The sequence below is a fragment of the Lepidochelys kempii genome, chromosome 1 (assembly GCF_965140285.1).
Source record: "Lepidochelys kempii isolate rLepKem1 chromosome 1, rLepKem1.hap1, whole genome shotgun sequence".
Taxonomy (NCBI): Eukaryota; Metazoa; Chordata; order Testudines; family Cheloniidae; genus Lepidochelys; species Lepidochelys kempii.
In genome coordinates, this window is record NC_136380.1 from 210,221,199 (window position 1) to 210,246,987 (window position 25,789).

The 25,789-nt window shown below is 45.9% G+C and overlaps 1 protein-coding gene across 4 annotated transcripts in view; it reads right to left on the reverse strand.

Annotated features, from left to right (window-relative positions):
- Positions 1-22,216: 22,216 nt before the first annotated feature.
- The window catches only part of MIX23 (mitochondrial matrix import factor 23), a 62,831-nt gene continuing 59,258 nt past the window's right edge, over positions 22,217-25,789 (reverse strand). For all 4 annotated transcript variants that reach the window (XM_073310797.1, XM_073310782.1, XM_073310773.1 and 1 more), the window contains 2 exons: positions 25,217-25,318; positions 22,217-22,442 (listed from right to left, as the gene is read on the reverse strand). In XM_073310797.1, the coding sequence (XP_073166898.1) occupies positions 22,308-22,442; positions 25,217-25,318 (237 nt within the window). In that variant the 3' untranslated portion in view covers positions 22,217-22,307. The remainder of the gene's footprint in view (positions 22,443-25,216; positions 25,319-25,789) is intronic.

The window sequence follows — 25,789 nt, forward strand, 5'->3', positions numbered from 1 at the left end:
GGACTATAATGACTTAGAATACAGGGACATTTTTACCTGACTGATTCTGGGACACCTTCCTGGGGGAGTGCATCAGCCACTTTGTTTGAGGCTCCTGAAATGTGTTGTATCTCAGAATCAAAGTCTTAAAGAGCTAAACTCCACTGAAGAAGTTTTTTTTTAGTCTCTCTGACTGTGTGAAGCCACTTCAGTGCACCATGGTCAGTCTGCAGGTGGAAATGCCGTCCCCAAATGTGTGGGCGTAGCTTCTCCACAGCACACACAATGGCGTAACAGTCTTTTTCTGAGACTGACCAGTGGCTTTCCCTCTCAGAAGGCTTTTTTGCTGAGAAACATGACAGGCTGGAATTGTTGATCTGGTCCTTCCTGCATTAAAACTGCCCCCACACGACGCTCGGACGCATCTGTGGTTACAATGAAAGGTTGGTTGAAGTCCGGGGCTCTTAGTACGGGGTCAGACGTAAGGGCCACCTTAAGCTGGTTAAAGGCTTTCTGACACTTTTTAGTCCACTGAACTTCATTTGGCTGTTTTTTTCTGGTTAGGTCGGTCAGTGGGGTAGCAATTTGGCTGTAGTGTGCTACAAATCATCTGTAATACCCAGCCAAGCCCAAGAAGGATTGGACCTGCTTCTTTGACTTACAGACAGGCCAATTTTGGATAGCATTTACTTTAGCCTGTAGGGGGTTGATAGTTCCTTGACGCACCTGGTGTCCAAGGTACATTACTCTGTTTAGGCCTATGTGACATTTTTTGGCCTTCATAGTTAATCCTGCCTCCCTTATGCGCAGGAAGACAGCTTGGAGGTGTTCCAGGTGTTCTGTCCATGAATCTGAGAATATAGCCACATTGTTAAGGTAGGTGGCTGCAAATTCCACAAAACCAGCCAGAAGGTTATCTACCAGTCTCTGGAAGGTGGCAGCTGCATTTTGCAGTCTGAAAGGGAGCACATTAAATTCATACAGCCCTACATGGGTGATGAAGCCTGACCTTTTCTTGGCTGGGTCATCTAGTGGCACTTGCCAGTACCTCTTAGTTAAGTTTAAGGTGGAGATGAATTGGGCACGTCCCAGTTTCTCCAATAGCTCCTCTGTGCATGGCATTGGATAGTTCTCTGGGTGAGTTACAGCATTTAGGCGATAGTAGACCATGCAAAAGTGGATTTTCCCATCTGGTTTGGGAACCAGAACCACTGGAGAGGTCCATGCACTCTCAGAGGAGTGGATGACACCCATCAGTAACATGTCCTGGATCTCCCTTTTTATCATGGTTTTGGCTTGAGGAGCCATCCAGTGGGGTTGGGCTCTAATTGGGCGAGCATCACCTGTGTCAATGGAGTGATACGCCCATTCTGTTCATCCTGGGGTGGCTGAAAACATTGATGGAAAGCTGGTGCACAGCTCCTGGATTTGCTGTCACTGCTTATGCCCAAGGGTTATGGAAAGGCTCATCTCTTCTACACCACTGTTGCTTTTCCCTTCATAGTAGAATCCTTCAGGCCACTCAGCGTTGTCTCTCTCTCCTAGGCTGTGAACTGGAGAACCTTGATTTCTCGGGAATAAAAGGACTTTAGAGAATTAACATGGAATACTTTAGGTTTTAGGGTAGGACCTGGGAACGCTATGAGGTAATTAACAGCTCCCAGGCGCTCTCGGACCATAAATGGCCCCTCCCATGACGCTTCCATCTTATTGGCCTGGAGTGCTTTCAGAACCATGACTTGGTCACCTACTCTGAAGGAACGCTCTCTGGCATGTTCATCATACCAGGCCTTTTGCTCTTGTTGAGCATCCTGTAGGTTTTCTCGAGCAAGGGCTAGAGAGTCTTTGAGGGTGTTTTGCAGGTTGGTTACAAAATCCAAAATGTTAGTTCTTGGAGAAGATGTGACCCCCCCCCATTGCTGCTTCACCAACAGTAATGGCCCCTTAACTTCGTGGCCATAAACAAGTTCAAAGGGTGAACACCCCAAACTGGGATGTGTGTACAGCCCTGTAGGCAAAGAGCAACTGCTGCAACACCAGGTCCCAATCACTGGAGTGCTTATTCACAAATTTACGTATCATGGCCCCCAGAGTTCCATTAAACTTCTCCTCTAGGCCATTTGTTTGATGGTGGTAAGGGGTGGCAACCAAGTGGTTTACCCTGTGAGCTTCCCAAAGACGTCTCATGGTCCCTGTCAGGAAGTTAGTTCCCGAATCCGTAAGGATGTCTGAGGGCCAACCTACCCTGGCAAAAATGTCTGTCAATGCCTGGCTCACGCTTTTAGCCCTGGTGTTGCTTAGAGCTACTGCTTCCGGCCATCGGGTGGCAAAATCCATGAAAGTCAGTATGTACAGCTTTCCTCTGGGTGTCGTCTTAGGGAAAGGACCCAAAATATCCACAGCTACTCGCTGAAAGGGAAGCTCAGTGATGCGGACTGGCTGGAGAGGGGCCTTGGCCTGGTCTTGGGGCTTTCCCACGCTCTGGCACACCTCGCAAGTCCAGACACAGGTAGAAATGTCCTTGCCCATTCCCTCCCAGTGGAATGACTTCCCAAACGGTCTTTGTTCCTATTCACCCCAGCATGGCCACTAGGGTGATCGTGGACTGAGCTCAAGAGCTTTTCCCTATACTTAGTTGGAATGACCAACTATCTCTGAGGATGTCAGTCCTCCTTGTGCCCACCAGAAGGAGTCTCCTTGTATAAGAGTCCTCCTTCTACAACAAACCTGGACCTATTAGAAGAGCTCAGAGGCAGTGAGTCACTCCATGCTGCCGTCCAAGCTCCCTTGAGGCTTTCATCTGCTTTCTGCTCTGCCTGGAACTGCTCCCTTGATGCTGGAGACATCAGTTCCTCGCTGGGTTGTGGACTGGGGCTTGGTCCCACTGGAAGCAATGCAGGTGATGGGCATGTTTCCGTTGACTGTGGACCACTCTTCTCTGGTACACTAGGTTGTATTTCAGGCTCCTTCTTGTTGAGCTTCTTGTGCCAGTTTAGCTGCTGCTGCAGGTACAGGCTCTGGGGCGCCCTTTGGTGCTGGCTTCCCTGACTCTGGTGCTGACTGCTTGGCCAGTTCTGATCCTTGGGCTGGTTCTAGCTGGGTCCCAGGAACTGGATCTCCCACCTCTGCCACCATGTCAAGGCTAATTCCCCACTCTGGCACTTAGAGTGCAGAAGGTGGGGGCCTGCAAGGATTCTAAAAATTAATACTGGCCACTCCCGGCTTGTATTAAACTCCCAAGGTTACAGCTTTTCTCGGTTTGGTGCCCAACTGCAACCTCATGCACGGGGCTGCCCTACTGTAGCCCAGCTAGTTCGTTGCCACAAAGCTAGAAAAAAAAATACATCTGGGAACTCAGGTTATTGCTAAATTTTAAAATAGCACTACAAGGATTAAGCACCAAGAATTGCTTTCTTGAGGTCCAGCTTAAAGGTTACAAGCAAAACAAAAGCATTTGGGGTTAGCACAGAGGAATCCACAAGCCATAAAGAAATAAAAGGGATAAACCTAATTGCATCTTCCTAAACATTTCCTGATCTACTTATGTATCTGGTTTTTAAATGAGTAGTTTCTAGGTATGATATTGAGGATTTTTTCATATCTGGCCCAAGATTCTTACAGCATAGCTCTGCCCTGTCTGCCTCTTCCCCCGGGGAACAACAACAAACAGACAAAAGGGGAGTTGTTTTTCAATTTTAAAATATTCTAGCCTTCCCATTGGCTCTTTTGACCAGGTGCCCACTCAATTCCTTTTACCTATGCATAGCAGTGTGACTTTTTAACCCTCTATAGGTAGAGCAATTAGAGAACAGCTACTAAGAGGGATTTTATAGCTATTGGCTGCCTGGGTGTCCATAAAAGGGAGCTCCCCCACCCCCATTCATTTATCACAGGGGCACAGATGTCGGCTTCCTCCTCTCCCCACTATGCCCCAGGCCCCGCCCCCACTCCAGCCCTTCCCCCGAGACCCCATTCCCCTGCCTCTTCCCACCCCCACCCTGCCTCTTCCTGCCCCACTTCACCCCATTCTGCCCCCTCACCCAAGTATGCCCCATCCCCGCTCCTCTCCCTCCCCCCGCGCCTCCTGCATGCCACTGAACAGCTGATTGCGGCGGGCGGGAGGCACTGGGAGGGAGGGGAAGTAGTTGATTGGCAGAGGCGCTGGCCGGAAGCCCTGGGGGTGAGAGGGAGGAGCTGGTGGGTGCTGAGCATCACTAATTTTTTTCCATGGGTGCTCCACTGACCTCAGTGCTGCAGTACTTGCATCTTCTTCATTCCTGTCTTTACTTTTCTTGAAAACTTCTATGCACTGATTTTCTCATTGTTTACGAGGCATAGATTACCCCATGTTTACCTGTTTACCTTATCTATCTGTAACCCTCAAGGAGTTTACCTAGGTTCCTGGTACTCTGTGCTGGCAGCTCAGGGAGAGCTGTCCCTGGTAGGAAGGGGAAGGCAAGGGCAGACTCAAAGTCTGCTCAGCAAACAAGAGGGAAAGAAGCGAGGCACTATGTAAAACAACAGGGGCCCCTCTTAGTCTGGGGAAGGACTGCAGTTGTGCCTGCTCAGAGGAGGGACAGAGTGAAATGATTGACAAGGGAAAGCCTGGGAAGAAGAGCAAGCCTGACCAACAGGGAATGAGATGCCCTTCCCTGGGAGCCCTAGAGGGAGGAGAAGCCATTCTGGGAGTAGCCTGTCCATCCAAATTGTAAAGATATTGGCACAAAGGAGGTAACCGGGTGGATAGGGGGCATTACATAGCTTTATCTGTGGAGGAGTGATTGTTTCAAATCAGCGCCACATTAAACGGAAACAAATAAATAGGTGGATATCATCTCCTCGAGACCCAATCACTGCGCAATATTAACTTTGTTTGATTTTCCGACCTCCACCGTGTGTGTGTGTGTGTGTGTGTGTGTGTGTGTGTGCTGTGTTTGACACTGTGGAACTGCTTCAATCCCAGAGCTGTAGGATGCAAAAATCACGTAAAGCGTTAGTGTTTAACAAAAATAAGTACTTGAAAAAATACTGAGTGGATTGATAAAGGGGTGTAAATCAGAAAAAACTGAACTTCTTCAATGAGAAAAAATGGTAATTTATCAGCAAAAAATCGGTAAAAACTGAAAACATGGAAAACTACCTGTCATATACAGAGTTTCTTTTAAAAGTACAGTAAAAACAACCTGCGAGTTGGCAATTGTCAGCTTGTTCAGGAATTAAACTGTACCTTCCTTTTTATACATGACTTGTGCAGGAAATTGTAATACTTCACAGTGGTCAAACAAATCACAGGATTTTTTTTTTCCATTGCTATGGCCAGACCATAATTTTTGTATAATCAAATAAAAACTTTGATCCATTTGTTTCTCTCAAACTGTATGTTTAACCTTGGAAGGATTAGATTTTTATTGGTGAATGTCGGTGAACATTGATTTCACCGAACACTCACAACTGCTATAAAAATATTTCCATTGATAATAGAAATATACAGCTAAACAAAATAAGAAAAACGCTGCTTGAGAACTGAGAGTCAAAATCGAGTGGTTTTGAATTTTGAATTAGGCTCATTACAAATGGACGAATGAATGAACAGTGACAAGTACAATTTGTTGATTTGATTTTTACTGTGTAGCCTTTGACAGGTGAAGTTGATCATTTGCATTAATCGTTTATAAAACTTTAACTTTTTGAATCTCAACGTCTCTTGTCATTAAATAATTGCCTGACTCGCTCACAATGTCACACATCTGTGAAAACTGAATTGATAAAAATCTAAAAAAATAGTTAAAATACACATCAATATTATCCGTCAGAATTATAAACAAATTAAAATCAAATTCTGCCAAGACTCAGTAAGTTGTGTGGTTATCCGTACACAGTCTGTGTAACCATTTGACTTAAAGATTCTCTTGTAATGGTTAGTGAGAAATTGTCTGCAGTCAAAGACAAAATTATAATTATTTTTAAAAATCAAAAGGCAGACACCAGAGAAGAAATCTGCCATTCACTGAAAACTATTGCTGGAGGAAGAAAAGCAACTTACTGAATAAACTCAACATTGAAACAGCGGGCAAAAATCCCTAGATTAAATCAAATAGGGTTTATTAAAATTAAATTATTTTTTAAAATTTCAATAAAATGTATATCAAAAACTAATTTTGTGTTACAAAAATATTAACTACAATAATTAAACCAATATTGTCAAATCAATTTAGTTGAAAAGGTTAGGTTTGAAACAAGTTGGAGCCCCAATATAATAACTTACACCCCACTACCACCGATACTGCCTGAGAACGGGAGGAGTACATCCATGCTCCTTCACACCACCTACGATCCAGAAAAAATAAATCCCACTGCTGCAGATATTCGGAGGGGCACAGAACAAGATGTAATCATGAACGGAGGTGGGGGTGTCAAATTTAAGATTTTTTTTTTCAGAATTTTAAAGATGACTGAATCTCACTGCACCTCCATCCCCAGACACCCTGTCAGGGCTGATTCCCCACTCTGGCACTTCGAAGGCAGAAGGTGGGGGCCCACAAGGATTTTAAAAATTAATACTGGCCACTCCAGGCTTGTATTAAACTCATAGAATCATAGAATCATAGAATATCAGGGTTGGAAGGGACCTCAGGAGGTTATCTAGTCCAACCCCCTGCTCAAAAGCAGGACCAATCCCCAATTAAATCATCCCAGCCAGGGCTTTGTCAAGCCTGACCTTAAAAACTTCTAAGGAAGGAGATTCCACCACCTCCCTAGGCAATGCATTCCAGTGTTTCACCACCCTCCTAGTGAAAAAGTTTTTCCTAATATCCAACCTAAACCTCCCCCACTGCAACTTGAGGCCATTACTTGTCCTGTCCTCTTCTACCACTGAGAATAGTCTAGAACCATCCTCTCTGGAACCACCTCTCAGGTAGTTGAAAGCAGCTATCAAATCCCTCCTCATTCTTCTCTTCTGCAGACTAAACAATCCCAGTTCCCTCAGCCTCTCCTCATAAGTCATGTGTTCCAGACCCCTAATCATTTTTGTTGCCCTTCGCTGGACTCTTTCCAATTTATCCACATCCTTCTTGTAGTGTGGGGCCCAAAACTGGACACAGTACTCCAGATGAGGCCTCACCAATGTCGAATAGAGGGGGACGATCACGTCCCTCGATCTGCTCGCTATGCCCCTACTTATACATCCCAAAATGCCATTGGCCTTCTTGGCAACAAGGGCACACTGCTGACTCATATCCAGCTTCTCGTCCACTGTCACCCCTAGGTCCTTTTCCGCAGAACTGCTGCCTAGCCATTCGGCCCCTAGTCTGTAGCTGTGCATTGGGTTCTTCCGTCCTAAGTGCAGGACCCTGCACTTATCCTTATTGAACCTCATCAGATTTCTTTTGGCCCAATCCTCCAATTTGTCTAGGTCCCTCTGTATCCTATCCCTGCCCTCCAGCGTATCTACCACTCCTCCCAGTTTAGTATCATCCGCAAATTTGCTGAGAGTGCAATCCACACCATCCTCCAGATCATTTATGAAGATATTGAACAAAACCGGCCCCAGGACCAACCCCTGGGGCACTCCACTTGACACCAGCTGCCAACTAGACATGGAGCCATTGATCACTACCCGTTGAGCCCGACAATCTAGCCAACTTTCTATCCACTTTATAGTGCATTCATCCAGCCCATACTTCTTTAACTTGCTGACAAGAATACTATGGGAGACCGTGTCAAAAGCTTTGCTAAAGTCAAGAAACAATACATCCACTGCTTTCCCTTCATCCACAGAACCAGCAATCTCATCATAGAAGGCGATTAGATTAGTCAGGCATGACCTTCCCTTGGTGAATCCATGCTGACTGTTCCTGATCACTTTCCTCTCATGTAAGTGCTTCAGGATTGATTCTTTGAGGACCTGCTCCATGATTTTTCCGGGGACTGAGGTGAGACTGACTGGCCTGTAGTTCCCAGGATCCTCCTTCTTCCCTTTTTTAAAGATTGGCACTACATTAGCCTTTTTCCAGTCATCCGGGACTTCCCCCGTTCGCCACGAGTTTTCAAAGATAATGGCCAATGGCTCTGCAATCACAGCCGCCAATTCCTTCAGCACTCTCGGATGCAACTCGTCCGGCCCCATGGACTTGTGCACGTCCAGCTTTTCTAAATAGTCCCTAACCACCTCTATCTCCACAGAGGGCTGGCCATCTATTCCCCATGTTCTGATGCCCAGCGCAGCAGTCTGGGAGCTGACCTTGTTCGTGAAGACAGAGGCAAAAAAAGCATTGAGTACATTAGCTTTTTCCACATCCTCTGTCACTAGGTTGCCTCCCTCATTCAGTAAGGGGCCCACACTTTCCTTGGCTTTCTTCTTGTTGCCAACATACCTGAAGAAACCCTTCTTGTTACTCTTAACATCTCTCGCTAGCTGCAGCTCCAGGTGCGATTTGGCCCTCCTGATTTCATTCCTACATGCCCGAGCAATATTTTTAGACTCTTCCCTGGTCATATGTCCAACCTTCCACTTCTTGTAAGCTTCTTTTTTATGTTTAAGATCCGCTAGGATTTCACCATTAAGCCAAGCTGGTCGCCTGCCATATTTACTATTCTTTCTACACATCAGGATGGTTTGTCCCTGTAACCTCAACAGGGATTCCTTGAAATACAGCCAGCTCTCCTGGACTCCTTTCCCCTTCATGTTAGTCCCCCAGGGGATCCTACCCATCCGTTCCCTAAGGGAGTTGAAGTCTGCTTTCCTGAAGTCCAGGGTCCGTATCCTGCTGCTTACCTTTCTTCCCTGTGTCAGGATCCTGAACTTAACCAACTCATGGTCACTGCCTCCCAGATTCCCATCCACTTTTGCTTCCCCTACTAATTCTTCCCGGTTTGTGAGCAGCAGGTCAAGAAAAGCTCCCCCCCTAGTTGGCTCCTCTAGCACTTGCACCAGGAAATTGTCCCCAATGCTTTCCAAAAACTTCCTGGATTGTCTATGCACCGCTGTGTTGCTTTCCCAGCAGATATCAGGAAAATTAAAGTCACTCCCAAGGTCACAGCTTCTCTCTGACCTTGGATGGGTAGATGTTGCCACCACCCAAGTGCAACCCCTCCCCCCCCACACCTTCTGAGAACCCAGGAAGGAACACTTGAGAATTCCTTCCTGTGGGGTACCCTCAAGCCCTTTCACCCCCTTCTTCCAGGAAAGAGCTGAGAAAAAAACCAAAGGAAATCAGCTGTTGCCACCAGCTAATTAAACAACATATGCACAAACCTCTTCAGCACACAAAAATCCAATCCTGTTCTTTAAAAAGGTAAATTTTATTAAACCCAAAAAGAAAGGGACTACATTTGGAACTTCGGCTTTTTGCTGGATTTAAAAGAAACAATTACAAAAATTAAGCATCAAGATCGCGCTCTTGAGTTTCAGCTTAAAGGTTACAAGCAAAACAAAAGCATCTGGCGTTAGCACAGAGGACTCCGCAAGCCTTACAAAATAAAAGAAATAACCCTAAACCCTAACCCTTTCTAGACATTTCTGATTTACTTACATATCTGGGTTTCAGATCAGTAGGTTCGAGGTTGATGCTGTTTCATACCTGGTTTTAAAGCTGCTTACAGCATTGCTACTCTGTGCCTCAGCTCTCCCTCTCTGGAGAACCACAACACACAGACAAAGGGAAGGTTTTTTCCCATTTTAAAAAGTTCTAGCCCTCCCGTTGGCTCTTTTGGTCAGGTGCCCACTCCTTTCCTTTTACCTGTGGGCTTGTTAACCCTTTACAGGTAAAGCAAGTAGAGAACAGCTACTAACAGGGGTTTTATAGCTAACTGGCTGGCTGGGTGTCCATAAAAGGGAGCGACCCGCTCCCTTCATTTATCACATGCCCCCCAAATCACAGATGGTGCTGGCCAGCCTGGTTCAGGTCGGGTCCACACCGGCTGGGATTTCTTCCTGGAGGTTTAGGAAACAGAGTTAATAAGATACTTGCACCTCTAATTTTATTAATAATTACATGAAGAACTAAACAGTATTTTTCACATTTCAAGGATGACAAAGACTTAGAATACAGGGACATTTTTACCTGACTGATTCTGGGAAACCTTCCCGGGAGAGTGCATCAACCACTTTGTTAGAGGCTCCTGAAATGAGTTGTATTTCAAAATCAAAGTCTTGAAGAGCTAAACTCCACCAAAGACATTTTTTGTTAGTCTCTTTGACTGTGTGAAGCCACTTCAGTGCATCATGGTCAGTCTGCGGGTGGAAACGCCGTCCCCAAATGTGTGGGCGTAGCTTTTCCACAGCACACACAATGGCGTAACAGTCTTTTTCTGAGACTGACCAGTGGCTTTCCCTCTCAGAAGGTTTTTTGCTGAGAAACACAACAGGCTGGAATTGTTGATTTCGTCCTTCCTGCATTAAAACTGTTACCTGCACACATTAGGGCATCCCACTTTTTCCCAGTCCATTGGGCTCCAGGCGTAACCCGGTTAATTTAAGCACCCCCACCTTTTCCCAATTCATAGGGCTCCAGGCGAAAAGCACCTACCCTTACCCAATCCGTAGGGCTCAGGGCCACCCGGACCCAATTCGTAGGGCTCAGGGTGTAACTAACTTGGTCAATTTAAGTACCCACATCCTTTCCCAGTACGTAGGGCTCCGGGTATATACTACTTCTGCGGGTTTGCAGGACCTTTTACCAGTGAAAGAGCCTTACGCAGTCAGATACTACATAACCTCTATTTATTAACAATCACCAAAAACAGACTGCCCTCGCTACACATGCAGTGCTCACCACTCCCAGTAAGACAGATGGACTTTTCCTGATGGCCAGTCAGGATCAGGTCCATCTGGGGGACTCCAGTTTCTGCACAGTATCATTGGCAGAGTGTTGAGGTCTGGCAGCTCTGATCTTTGGGGCTGCATCCTAGAGTTGGTTCCCAAAGAACTTCCTTTGGACCCCAGTTTATATTGTGAAATTTGAGTTCTTTTTAGCTATACCTTAACCAATCATTATACTAACATTTTACGAACCAATCCTAACATAGTGTAACAAAATTATTTAACCAATCCTACCCCACCACCTTAATTTACACCTAGCAAAATTAATTATGTAACAGACAGGAACAATTAAAGAACCAGACAGAGACCACACAGATAAACAATAGGGAAATGGGGACCATAATGACAAAACAATAAAGAAATCAGGATTTCACAACCACAACTCTTGATAAGTGATTTCTTGACAGACAGAATGCCATCAAACTAAGTTTTCTTTAACCATCTTAAGATGTGTTTCTTTATCTGGTGATAGTGGGTGCCAATAGGATGGGGGTCTCCTTTTTAACAGCCTGATACTACATTGGTTTAATGTAATGTAGATGGAATGTGAGGATGTGACTTCCTGCTTCTCAGCTAATGGCTGCTGCTTGGCTGCTCTTTTAATCTGGCTGCAGATGAAGGCCTTTGGCCTTACAATATGACTACAGGAGAAGGCCTTATCCTTACAGTCCCCTTCTTAATGACACTTTTACCAAAGCCATCATTACATTTGATGATTTAACTGGGAATTGGTCCTGCTTTGAGCAGGAGGTTGGACTAGATGACCTTCTGGGGTCCCTTCCAACCCTGATATTCTATGATTCTATGATTCTACTATTCCAGGAGTCCAATACTCAGACCTGCTGAGCTTGGGCTTGCCTCCTGGGTATAATTAACAAGGGCCTTATTTGACTTTGCATGCCAGCTTCCTGTAGTCTTCGAACAGTTCTCTTCATCCAGCAAGCCAAAGCTACTATGCTTACTAATAAAGCCAATTGGATTCCAATGATCACCACAATGGGCTGAACCATTATATTTAGCATACCAGTTGCAGAAGGTGACCACCCTAATAGTGTTTTCCACCAAGAGTGATGTCCTGCATCTGCAATAGTTTTCAGCACTTCGCTGATTTTTGCATTATCGCACTGAGGATACCTCTTCAGGGGAAGGAACTCCAGTTCTTAGGAAGAGGCCTTTAGGACCTCTCTCCTACATGTACCATCACCATGGGCTCCTCCCAGCACTACACATAAGTCTATCTAGATGTCTTGAGAGATCCGCAACCTTCACACCAGGCAGGCAAGTCACAACATCATCTGGAAGGAGGGTCCCAACTATGGGATCATTTCCCTCTGCTCCAGTTGGATGTTCTCCTTCCCTGAGACTTTCATCCCCCTCAACAGCACAGAGGCTGTCAGACCAGGGGTGGGGCCGTTCTACCGTGTCCTGGGAAGTCTCATCTATGTACCTCTCTGTCTCCCTCAGCTCCTCCAGTTCAGCCACTCTGGTCTCCAAAGCCCGTACACGGTCTCTGAGAGCCAGGAGCTCCTTGCACCGAATGTACACATACGCCACCTGCCCATAGGGCAGGTAATCATACATGCTGCATTGGGTGCAATAAACTGGATAGCTCCCACTCTGTTGCTGGACTTCTGCCTGCATTATCTTTTTACTCCTGAAGCTCGTTCCTTTGCTGTTGTTTTATATATGACAGTGGTGTTTGGCTTTAAGCTTAAAGAACGTTACGTGTATCTAGTGCCCGCCCCCCGCCCCACATTCCCCTCACAACTCTCTCACAAAACTCCTCTGTTAGTTGCTCCTGGTCGCTAGCTCCTCTGGTCGATCAGGAGTGGGCTTTTTAATGCCCTGGTCTTCCTGATTAGCCACGCCTGCTGGTTAAGGATTGATGGGTGCTAAAGGGCTTAGGGATCAAAGCCTCGTTAAGAAGCTCTCAGCCATGCCTAGCAGGCCGCTAGGCTCAGCACACACATGGTCAGCACACAGTCCCCCAAACAAACAGACCACACGGTATATTTCAGTCAAGCAACAAGCACATCACAAACACAAACACACACACTACAGACAACAAACTTACCCCCAGGGTCACATAATTGCTCCTCCTTCACCTGGAGAACTCCCTCCCAAACCTCCCCTGTTAGCCGCTCCTGTTCTCTAGCTTCCTGACCTTATCATGTGACTCCAGGAGCCGGGGCTCAAGGCACAAGCCAACAGGGTTTATGCTTTAATCTGGCCCAGCTCCTTGGAATACTTAACATAGAGAACAGCTGTATACTCATTTAGCATTGAGTTCTAAATCAAATCACACAGGGCCACTGTCATCCCAAAGGGCTTGCCTGGGGGTCACCTTGGTGACTATGGCGGGTAACAGTTGAATTGCTTGTGGTAGGTGTAGGCTCTCTGGTGAGTGACTGGGGGGGTGTATGTGATGAAAACAAATTCTGCATGTAGTTGCATGGCTTTATTCGCTTTTTTTGTAGTTTTGAGCTGGATGTTGGTTCTGAGTAACTCTGTTTGCAACCAAGTTTTTATGTGTTTGAATCAATACATGATTCCACATTGTTATTTTCTCCACTAAAGGGTCTATATCCTGGAAAGCAAGAACTCTGAGAAGGACTCAGGCATCATTGTCGATAATCAGCTGTGCACCAGCTCCCAGCGCAAGGCATTGTGTTAGCCCCTTTTGCCATACGCCTCATGTACGGCTGGGTCAGACACAAAGCAGAATGAGATCCAAAAGCGTGGGGGGGAACGACAGTTAAATTCAAATTGAAAATACGGTGCAACTTTTTAACAGTGAGAATAATTAGCCACTGAGCCATTACGTCTTTCCAAAAGACCTGTGTTAGTTCAGTGTTTCTCCAGGGGACCACAAAAGGCAATGGCTGCAGGGCATAGCAAATGTTATTACAACCTTTAACAAAGACAGTCTTGCTCCCCACTCATCCTGACATTTCAAGGTGAAATATTCTCTGCCAACCTCTCAAAACACACACACACAAATAAACTCTATGAGCGTATCAGTATTAGCCCTGACACATTGTTTATTCTTCCTTTTCCCAAATATGAGGGGTTGCCAAGAATTCTGGCTTTGAAGAAAGGGGTCTTCTCCCTGAATAGCTTGAGAAACACTGAGTTAGTTCCACCCCAAGTTACTGTCCCTCCACTGAAGCAATTGCTGGGAGAAATTCTGTGGCCTCTGTCACACAGCAGGTCAGACCAGAGGATCATAACGGACCCCTCTAGCCTTAAACTCTGTGGGTACAGCTACACAGCAGTGAAAAACCTGCAGCTGACCTGGGGAGGCTGACTTCAGGAAGACTTTTGATACCGTCTCACAAGACCTTCTCATAAACAAACTAGAGAAATGTAGCCGAGATGAACCTACTATAAGCTGTCTGCGCAAGTGGCTGAAAACCCACCCTCAGAGAGTAGCTCTCAGTGGTTCACAGTGAAGCTAGAAGGGCGTATCGAATGTGGTCCCACAGACCCCTGTTCTGGGTTTGGTTCTATTCAATATCCTCAAAAATAATTTGGATAATCACAGAGAGAGTACACTTATAAAGTTTGCAGACAATATCAGGTTGTGAGGGGTTACAAACGCCTTGGAGGATAGGATTGGAATTCAAAATGATCTGGACATACTGGAGAAATGGTCTGAATTAAATCGGATGAAATTCAATAAGGACAAAGGCAAAGGATTATACTTACGAAGGAACAATCAGTTGCATAAATACAAAATGGGAAATAACTGCCTAGGAAGGAGTACTGCAGAAAAAGATTTGGGGGTTCTAGTAGATCACAAACTAAATATGCATCAACAATGTAATACTGTTGGGGGGGGAAGGGATCATTTGGGGATGTATTAGCAAGAGTGTTGTACACAAGACATGAAAAGTAATTCTTCAACTCTACTCGGCACTTATAAGACCGCAACTGGAGTACTGTGTCCAGTTCTGGGCACCACACTTCGGGAAAGATGTGGACAAATTGGAGAAATCCAGAGGAGAGCAACAAAAATGATTAGAAGTCTAGAAAACATGACCTCTGAGGGAAGATTGGAAAAACTGGGTTTCTTTAGTCTGGAGAAGAGAAGACTGAGGGGGAACATGATAACAGACTTCAAATATGTAAAAGGAGGAAGGTGATACATTGTTTTCCTTAACCACTGAGGACAGGACAAGAAGCAATTAGCTGAAAGTGCAGCACAGGAGATTTAGGTTAGACATTAGAAAACTTCCTAACTGTCAGGGTTGTTAAGCACTGGAACAAATTACCTGGAACCAATTAGGGAGGTGGTGGAATCTCCGACATTGGAGGCTTTTAAGAACAGGTTAGACAAACACCTGCCAGGGATGTTCTACATCAGCAGTTCTCAACTGGGGCTCAGCAGTGAGCCAGTTTCAGGGGGTCCCCAAGCCCCACCACCCCGTGGGGCAGAAGCTCAGAGCCCATGGGTGGAGTTGGGGAGGCACGGCGGACATTGCCCCACCAAGCTGCAGTGCCTTACCCAGAGCAGGGCAGTCCTGGAGGCAGCCACACGCACTCACACCCACCTCCTCCTCCTCTTCGTCCCCCCCACTCTCCCCTGAGGCCCTATCTCCTGGCCAGGTCAGAGGCTGGAACCCTAAGCCAGATAGTGCGTAACGGCTGCTGCTCTGGTTGGTGCCATGGAGCCAGAGAAGAATTAAGGTTTTGCGGGGCCCTGGGCCAGAGCAGGTGGGGTCCCCTCCCCACCCCTTCCGCTTGCAGTGGGCGGGTGTCTCAGTACCAAAAGGCTGCTGCTCTGCTCGAATGGGCCCTGTAACCCTGTGAGCAGAGAGACAAGGAAAGGGAGCGGCCCTGCTCTAGCCTGGCCTCTTGGGAGGGGGTGGCTGGGTCCTGCCAGGGCTTTGCCCAGCAACACCAATCTAGTCCCCTGGTGCTGGCTTCCCGCTGGGGTGGGGGTCACCGTCCTCCCCAAGTCCCTACTAAGGGCAAAGCTGCTGGGGCTGGCAATAGGAGGAGGGCTGGACCTGGGCTCCAACAGGGGACGCTACCTGCTGAAACTGCAGCAACATGGGCAGCTGGCGATGGGACGTACCCTCAGTGGAGAGGAGAGGGGACAGGATAGGAGCAGACGCCCAGCAAGGACAGGCGGCCTCCACGCTTGCTACGGCGGGGGACCAGCTGCAAACAATAGAGATGCAACGGGCTGACGCTGGATGCTGCAGCTCCACCAGGGTGCAGTTTTAATGTATGCCACTCAGTGTTGGGCAACAAAGAAGAAACATGAGCAAATGATGCACAGAAATTCAAATGTTGAGATGGACAAGTGGCATAAGCAAAAACGTGTGTGTTAGAGACATGCTCAAAATAACATCCATAAATGAAAAATATGAGGGAGCGGAGGCTCAGATGGTTTGGTCATGTACAACACAGTCCTGACAACTATATGGGTAAGAGAGTCCAACAGATCAAAATTGATGGGGGGAAAAGACAGAGGCTGACCCGACAAGAAGTGATGAGATGTCATAAAGGAAGGCATGTTCGCATGTAGTGTGATAGAGGATGTGGCATTGAACACAGCCCTTTGGAGGGAGAGGATTCGTAGAGTGGACCCCATTTGATGCAATTAACACAAGGAAGAAAAAAAAGAGCCCTTCTTCGTTTGTTGGTGTAATGAGATTTCAGAATAAGGCGGAACTAATTTGTGGCTCAAATTCTGAAGTGAGGAATGTTCTGTATTCTAAGAGGAACCCAAGGAGGCTGGGTCACCTGCTCTGCAGACCTTTTTCAGAAAACAATAGTAAAAGAATGCAGGCCATCTATCACTGTGTGCATGTGTGTGAGAAAAGGAGAAATTATGTTAATATAATCCTGGCATCCATGCACTGTAAAACATGGTATTCAATGCTAAGGAAATATTTTTACATACACAAGACAAATTCTAGTACCTGACTGGCTCATTTATCACATGACTGTTTTTAACTAATGTTTGATATTGGTGAGTAATGCTCACCAATCATAGCTCACATGTAAATGTCACCCATCTGGCTGCAAGTGAGATCGGAGAAAATCATCACTTCCGAGCCATTCAGGAAGAAGAGATTATTTGGCAAGTGGTGTCCGTTTGGCTGTTCTTTGTGAGTAGCCCATCATATTTCTTTTTCGGGACACTTAACTTGATCTCCGTTATAGATTAGTTTAAGACGTATTGAAAAATTGGCATGAAAGTGCTCCCTTGTGCTGATACAATATAAATAATGGGACACAGTGAATCAGAGAAATTCTGGAAACAGATATAGAAAGCAATGTATGCCGGCATCCATGTGTACCAACCACCGTGTTAGTTAATATTAGCTCCTGCAAAAGCAGAATTTAACCTCATACCAAGATTATGGAAAATAAGGGACTATAACGCAAATGAAGTGGGAAGAATTGTGACACACAATGTAGCTTGAGACATATCCACTGTGACTTCCTCAGGACTCCTCTATTCTGGGAAATACTCCCCAGGTACTCTCAGGTAGAATTGGATAATATCCATGTCAAAAGTTTTATGGGGCATTCACAATACTCCAGATGCAGAGAAGGAAATGATTCCAGGATCAATGATTCTACAAGGTAGCATACTCCTTATCTGCCCTTGCTCATGCAAGTCTTTGTTAAAATCTGGGGTGTTGAGCTCAAGAAAAATTACTACAAAAATGATACATGAAATATGGTGTGACAATCAGTTAGCTACTGTTGTAAGATGTCCGGCTGTGGGTGTGTGTTCTCCTTGTATGCTGCCCCAGCTCTGCACAGACAGTCTGCACAGCAGACCTCGAGCAAACTGCCCAATAACCACAAGATCTGTTAAGGTATGAAGGCGCCAGGCCAGGTCTATTGTCAACAAAGCATGGTAATAGCACCTGGCAGACTCTACGAGGATACTAAGACAAGTATGTCTGTGAAAAAGGACGCAGCTCAGTGAATAGCAGGACTTTCCATTCCCCCCCTCAGCTGGACAAAGATACTCCCTCTGAGATACATCTTTATCTCCTGATACAAACAAATTACATACTGCCTTTGACATAGTTACTGCCCCCTGACGTGGCTAGTTATCACCCATCACCTTGTATATGTTGGTTCAATCAGAACATCTCTATTACATACGGTCATCCTGACCTTATCTTTTAGGAGGGGTCGGTGTGTTCCTGTTATCCTTGGTGAATGTTTTTGTACCACCCTCGATATCTGGTACCACTCTTCTGAAATGTTTTGGTACCACTTCATATCGGGATGTGTTTGCGTGAGTACTTTGTGGCTAGCACTTCTTAGGAATGTGTATTTCTGCAGTATCAGCCCTGTTCTTGCCAAACTCTGTGAGTAGATCCTGCTTCATACCAGGCCTCTCATACAAGGGCTTATGTCTCAGGCTCTCTTCCTAATACAGCTGCTATAGATTTAACCAAGGGATTCTGGTAAATTTCCTTGGATAGAGAGTCACAGAAGAAGTCTGCATCCATTACTGATTTCGTACTTTTTTAATTTAAAGTAATACCCTTCTAATTAATTAATGCAAGAGCCACATTCCAGAGGCTGGTTAATCAGGTATTACATGGGGTTGAGGACTTTGCTATCAGCTACGTTGATGATATCACTAGATTTAGCCACACCAGGGAGGAGCACAAAGCACAGGTGGGGAAGGTATTGAGAAACCTCAGGGAGGCAGGCCTCACACTCAAGGTGTCAAAGTGGAGAATGGGGGGGGGGGGCAGCAAAGATCTCTTACCTGGGCCATTGGGTGCGTAGAGACACACATAAACAGTGGATGTGCTACCTAGCAAAAGTGACAGGCAAACTGAGTAAGTCGTAAGTTACAAGGCTCAAACTCCACTTGCTAGAACAGTCCGTGAAGGTGTCATCAGACCCTGAGGAGGTCCTGCATCTGCTATTCCGTTCCAACCTTACAGCCATGGCTGAGATGGTCTGGTCCACCCTACTTTTAAAGTAATTGCTCAGGTGGGCCTTGCTATTCGATCCATGAGCCCCAGCACACTTGTGAGGCCTCTTGCATGCTCCCATTTCAACCCAGTATTTCCCACACCATGGCCTTGTTCTGGTCGACAGGGAGCACAAAGCCATGCTGGGGTTCTGGTCAAGGGCTGCCTCATCAGCAGAATTGGGCCTGGGATGGGATCCCTTGGCATCCTGGCTCCATCAGTGGAGTGGGGAGGGACAGGCATAGACGGTGCTGGGGGAGGGAGACTGTCAACAGAATACTATGCTGGTTATGGTTGTTACCAGCCATGAGAAGGGCATAGAGCAGGGGGCTGGCCTGTGGGAGATAGCTGAAGGCAAACTTGCAGGGTCATGGTGGATGATGATGAAGTGGAGATAGATATCGACTGTGAAAATGACGGTGGCACAGATCCGATTCTGTTGTGCTGGAGGCGAGGGGAGGTGTTGGTCGATGTCTGAGGAGAGAGTGTGACTGGGTGACATGCTGCTTTTCAGTGATGCTGACCCTGACCAGAAACCCCGTGTGCACAACCTGAGGACTCACACCTGACTGATACGTGAATTCCAGACAGCAGGAACAATCCTCACCCTGCTCTTCTGGGACAGGGATGGAGAGTGGTGGTGGCTGTGAACTGGCCTGCTCCATGTTAGCCTTTCTTGGTTATAGCTGTGGCAGCTGCTCACTGGACCGTGCTTCTTTTGCTGGCAAGGGGATTCAGGTCTTCCCCATCCCACAATTCCGAGAAGGGTTTAATATCAATGGTATCCAAAGGAAAGAGTCAAGACCACATTATCTAAAAATCCAACCAACTCAGTGTTGAGTGCCCAGATCCTCAACGGTATCCAGGCCCTAACCTCCACTGGCTTCCTAAATACCTTTGAGGATCTGGGCCTCTGACCCTAACACTACAGTGCCTCCCTGAGCGATGGCAACAGGGGCCACCGCTCAAATCAACACTATATTTCCCTCTCTTCCACCAGTGTCTCTCTCAAACCCCACCAAACTGCAGCTCACCTAACGGGGGAGAAGGAGCCCAGCACAGTAAGTTATGTGTCATTCTTTAGCTACACACCAAGATGTGGATTCCAGATCAAGGGCTCAGGGTCTTGAAATAGACAGCTGCTTAGGATATAAGACAGCACATTTGAATGTGTAGGTGGCGCTGGTATCCCTGGAAGCATCAAGGAGATCGTAAATACCTCAGTGCAGTTTATATACTGGTGTATTGACGTCACTCTGAGCATCAAGTTGCACATTCACATAAGCTGCAAGTGTGTTTGCTTTGCATCACAGAAGAATGTATTTACTGCACTGATTGAGAGAATTTTTCCATCCCGCAAACGGGAAATTTACACTATAGCAACAATTCCCACACTTGTATTTTGAGCTTGTATGTTAAAAGAGACATTGTCAACTTTTAATTTGTGTTTGCAGCCTTGTTGTAGCCATGTTGCTCCCAGGATATGAGAGAGACAAAGTAGGTGAAGTCATATATTTTACTGGACCAACTTCTGTTGATAGATGGTACAAGCTTTCGAGCTAATGAGTCAAGGGAAAGAAAAAAAATCAGAGTGTCTAATCTAAATACAAGTTGGGACCGTTATTATTAAGCATAAAGGTAATGCATGTCTTAGGAGGCCACTTGAAATGAAGTGGGCAATAAAGGTTAGACGGTTATGTAAAAGGAGTTTGAAGTAGGCCAAAAAGAGTTAGCAGGCAGGTGCTGTTCCAAATTGTTGTGATAAGACATGAAATTAATGTCCCTATTAAATCCATGGTCTTTAGCTTCTAGCAGCATTATAAATGTAAGTTCCCAGGCTCATCCTTTGAAGGTGTTGTGCAGGTTTCCTTTGAGAATGAGTTTTGAAAGATCGGATATGGAGTGATTGCCTAGAGGTGATATGGTGGCTTTGTCTACTATGCTCCTGGGAGTATTCTGTGCCAGAAAATTTAAAATTCTGCACACAGTATTTTACAATTCTGCATATATTAATTATCAAAATATCACAATATAATCATGCCAGTTTCTGTCAGCAAGTATGTCCGTAACAATACAGACAAATAAAAAGATTCAGGAATTTTTTTTTTGACAAATAGAATCCTTACTAAGCATATCAATACAGAACTTTAAGTATTTCATTTAAACTACAGGAACGTATTTCCCGCCCCCCTCAGAAGCAGTGCAAAGGCTTGGGGGAGTCAGGGGTAATGGATGAGCTGAGAGAAAGGGAAGGAGCCTGGGAGTGAACCTGGAGTGCTTTTAGGTGCGGGTGGGAGAAGTATGGAATAGTTTCTTTTCTGGAGGGTGGGGGGGGGGGGGATTGTTACAGAGTTGGGGAGCCTTCTCCCATGCAGACCCTGACTGACCCCAAGCCTCTCCCATTCAGTCAGGCACATCTGCCCCTGTCCCTGTGTGTCTCTGCACCCCCACATTATTTGATTAAAAGAGTTATTTGGGAAAAGATTTGATAGTTTCTTTAAGTTCCTGTGTGAATTATGGTGTGGGGTCTTTTTTTAGTTCTTTCTTGTAGGTGGTGTCAGAGACTTGTCTGTTGATCTTGTTGACACAGTTATCATGATTAAGGACTACAATAGTGCCCCCTTCGTCTATGGGTTTGATCATTATCTGGTGGCTGGATTTCAGGGACTATCCCCTGGGTGGTACAGAGACTGCAGTGGACGTAATGCAGGGGTGGCCAAACTGGCTTGTGAGTCACATGTGGCTCTTTTACTGTTAAAGTGCAGCTCACAGATCCCCCCCCCACCCCCCCCCCCATTCTCCACCTACCAGAGGGGGAGAGGGGAGAGACAGGGACCTTGGGACCGCTGCCTTGCAGCAGGGAGATGGAGGTGTCTCAGGGCTTCAAGAGGAGCGGGGCTGAAACACTGGGCCCTGGCAGGCACCTCCTGTGGGGCTGAAGATTGTTGTATGCAGCTTGGAGAGTCAGTAAGTTTGGCCAGCCCTGATGTAATGCATGTCTGAGGATTTCACAGTTGATTTTTTTCCCTGAAGCAATTGATGTAATGATCCACTGGGTGCTTTTCTTCACTGTAGGGTGTCCATTCAGATGACTTGTTTTCTTGTGACTGTCAGTGGGGATGTGGTAGGTGTGGGTGGCGTCTTTGCTGTGAAAGATTTACTTGAGGTGGAGTTGGCTGAAGAATTCTTCTAGTTCTCTACATTAGTACTCTCATTAGCAGAAAGCAGCAAACCTGGAGAAATGGGACAGTCAAGCTCATGGACTAAGCAGATGCTAATGGAAGCATTTTTTGGGGAGATGCAGTGCTGAACCATTGGTATTTGGGTAGATCCAGCACATTTCCTTGGAGGCCTTTTCTAAGTTAGCTGCAGTTATTTACTGCTGGAATCAAGACAGACCTTCTGTTACATGCAACATGGAAACACAAACTTAGTTTTCAAAATCAGATTCATTTTATTTTCATCCATGTATTGGCACTGGCGGTACGAGCTGGGAGTCTGCAGAAAGAGCAACAGAAGAGCCCATCCCAAGCATCTCATTAAAAATCGCTCAGTGGATCATTTTTGGTTTTGCCAGTCTCATAGCTGGTAAGACTGGGCCCATTGTTCTGATAAGGCAGGCTTTGGAACACCTTCAAGTGTACACACTCATCGGTGCTGTTGCTGATGGAGACCTGAAAGACAAGGAGAATGGGACAGCCATGGACTAAGCAGATTCTCTTGAAGGGATGTTTTGGGGAGATGAAGTGCTGAACCTTTGAATAGCTACAAAGTAAAAATTAAATCACACACGGTATCATTCAATACCCTAAACCTGGTCTGTAGAGACTATCCCATTTCATAGCACATGTGTGAGCAGAAACAGGCTTGTGTATCCAAATTAGGGTGTTCCTGGTGATCAGCAGAAATCAAAATTTTATCCCTGATCTCACAAGGCCAAATTCAGCCCTGCCATAAGAAGGTGTCACTTCCACTGGTTTCTCCAGGAGTTGCACCTATTTATGCCTGGCCAGAATTTAGGTCATATTCTTCATACCTCAAAGTTATCCTTCCCACTCAACCCCTTCATCTTCTGCTTTTGCACATAACCTTGGGTATCTGAGTGAAGTAAATGAGAGTTTGCTCTACAAAAATCTGATTGAAAACGTTTGGGTTTAACTATCAGTTTTTCTTTCCTAAGGCAAAGTCTCATTGACTTCACTCAGATCCCATGCCTAGGCTGGCAGTGAAAGAGTTAATCCTATTCACCCGAGGAAGGCCAGAGCTGTAGGCAAAGACACTGGGGGAGGGGGCAAAGAAAGCTGAATGCTGGGGTGAAGCAAGCCAACACCCTCACAGGGGCTGGGTGAAGATTTTTCAGACAAATATTTTATTCACCAAAAAAATGCAGTTTCAAATCTAGCAAAACTATTTGTGAGTTTTTGTGAATTTTGACTGCCTCTCAAATCAAAAAATATTTGTTTGGAAATGCTGACAAACTGTTGCAATATTTCCAAATTGATTATTTTTGATTTTTGGGGGGAGAGAGATTTGCAAAATGGCCAGAGGAGGAGATGGTGGTGTCCCACCTTATAACTTTTAGTCCAAGTGGTTGGGGGTACTCAGGTGGGATATGGAAGACCTGGGTTCAATATAATCCTCATTTGAGGTGCAGAAGGGAGTTGATTGGGGTCTCCTGCCTCTCAGTAGAGTGCTCTAACCAGTAGGCTATGAGGTATTCAAGAGGCGGTTTCTCTGTCTCGCTTATTGAAGCTGTTCCACTGTTCCACTCTCAAACAAACACACATACTGTTTTTAAAATTGCTCAGAGGAGTTTGAGGTGTATACCACAGAATCCTCTCAGTAACACTCCCCAAAATCCCCAGGCTGGCCATGTGCCTACTGGGCTGATCATGGTGAAGAGGATTCTATGTCCTCTCAGGGCCTGGAGATGGCAGGATGAAAAAGCCATTGTTTTGCCCGCCTGCCCAAACAACAGCTAAAGGCAGCTCTAAGGGTGAGAGCTGAGAAAGCAGTTGGAGAGTCTTGAACGGAGATCGCCCTCTTGGCAATCCTAAAATTTTACAATATACAGCTGAAAGAGTTCAGAGTAACAGCCGTGTTAGTCTGTATCCGCAAAAAGAAAAGGAGTACTTGTGGCACCTTAGAGACTAACAAATTTATTTGAGCATAAGCTTTCGTGAGCTACGTGAGCTACAGCTAAGGTGAGCTGTAGCTCACGAAAGCTTATGCTCAAATAAATTGGTTAGTCTCTAAGGTGCCACAAGTCCTCCTTTTCTTTTAGCTGAAAGAGTGGGACTCATGCTTTATAAATACTAAGATCAGATTTAAATGAGATTCACAAAACAAGCTGTTTATCTTTTCTATTTTTGTTGTGAAATCGCATCCAACAGGAAGTAATCCCTACCTTGATTAGAAGTCATATTGGAACCCTTTCCTGCAACGTTTGCTCACTATTTGAACATCAACAACTAGGAGGAGTGGTAGATACGCTGGAGGGCAGGGATAGGATACAGAAAGACCTAGACAAATTGGAGGATTGGGCCAAAAGAAATCTGATGAGGTTCAATAAGGATAAGTGCAGGGTCCTGCACTTAGGACGGAAGAACCTAATGCACAGCTACAGACTAGGGACCGAATGGCTAGGCAGCAGTTCTGCGGAAAAGGACCTAGGGGTGACAGTGGACGAGAAGCTGGATATGAGTCAGCAGTGTGCCCTTGTTGCCAGGAAGGCCAATGGCATTTTGGGATGTATAAGTAGGGGCATAGCGAGCAGATCGAGGGACGTGATCGTTCCCCTCTATTCGACATTGGTGAGGCCTCATCTGGAGTACTGTGTCCAGTTTTGGGCCCCACACTTCAAGAAGGATGTGGATAAATTGGAGAGAGTCCAGCGAAGGGCAACAAAAATGATTAGGGGACTGGAACACATGAGTTATGAGGAGAGGCTGAGGGAGCTGGGATTGTTTAGTCTGCAGAAGAGAAGAATGAGGGGGGATTTGATAGCTGCTTTCAACTACCTGAAAGGGGGTTCCAAAGAGGATGGCTCTAGACTGTTCTCATGGTAGCAGATGACAGAACGAGGAGTAATGGTCTCAAGTTGCAGTGGGGGAGGTTTAGATTGGATATTAGGAAAGACTTTTTCACTAAGAGGGTGGTGAAACACTGGAATGCGTTACCTAGGGAGGTGGTAGAATCTCCTTCCTTAGAGGTTTTTAAGGTCAGGCTTGACAAAGCCCTGGCTGGGATGATTTAACTGGGAATTGGTCCTGCTTTGAGCAGGGGGTTGGACTAGATGACCTTCTGGGGTCCCTTCCAACCCTGATATTCTATGATTCTATGATTCTATGATCTTGCTTTAAGGCACTCAGAATTATACCTATGTTCTTCTTCAATTAGAACACTTATGCAATGATGGAAGAAGTGGGGGATTTTGTTGAGTACTGACCTTAATGAAGTAGTTTGTTCCAGCAACCACCTGAGTTTTATATTTTATGGCTACAAAGACTGGATACGTCTTGTTCTCTCTCTCTTCCAGCTGTGGCTTCACCTGTAGAAAAAAGAAAGAGGGTTAGGTGGAATAATGGGGTCAGCAAATCCTCTTCTCATTGTATGTCTACGGCCTCAGTTTCTTCTTCTCAGCTTGCACATAGACTGACATGCAGCACATAACATTTCCCTTCTTTGGGCCTTGCTTATTAACAAACAATTCAACTCAACTCAGATCTTGCAGCCTTATTCCCTAGGCTCCACAGTTCCTTGCAACCAGGCTTCACACCCCTGTGAAAACTAGGATTGCTGCCTGGCTTTACCTGAAATACCTCTCACCTGAAGCTCCTGTTTTCTGCAAACATCTCCCCCAAAACACCTGTCCACCCACTGACCTCAGAGTCTGTCTGACCCAGCTCCCTCTTAAAGGAGGCACCACCTCCAGTATGCCATCACATGATACTTGGTCACTGTGATACAGAGGCCCATTGCTGCCAACTGACAAAAGGTTCGCTGTTCTCTACAAGCAACT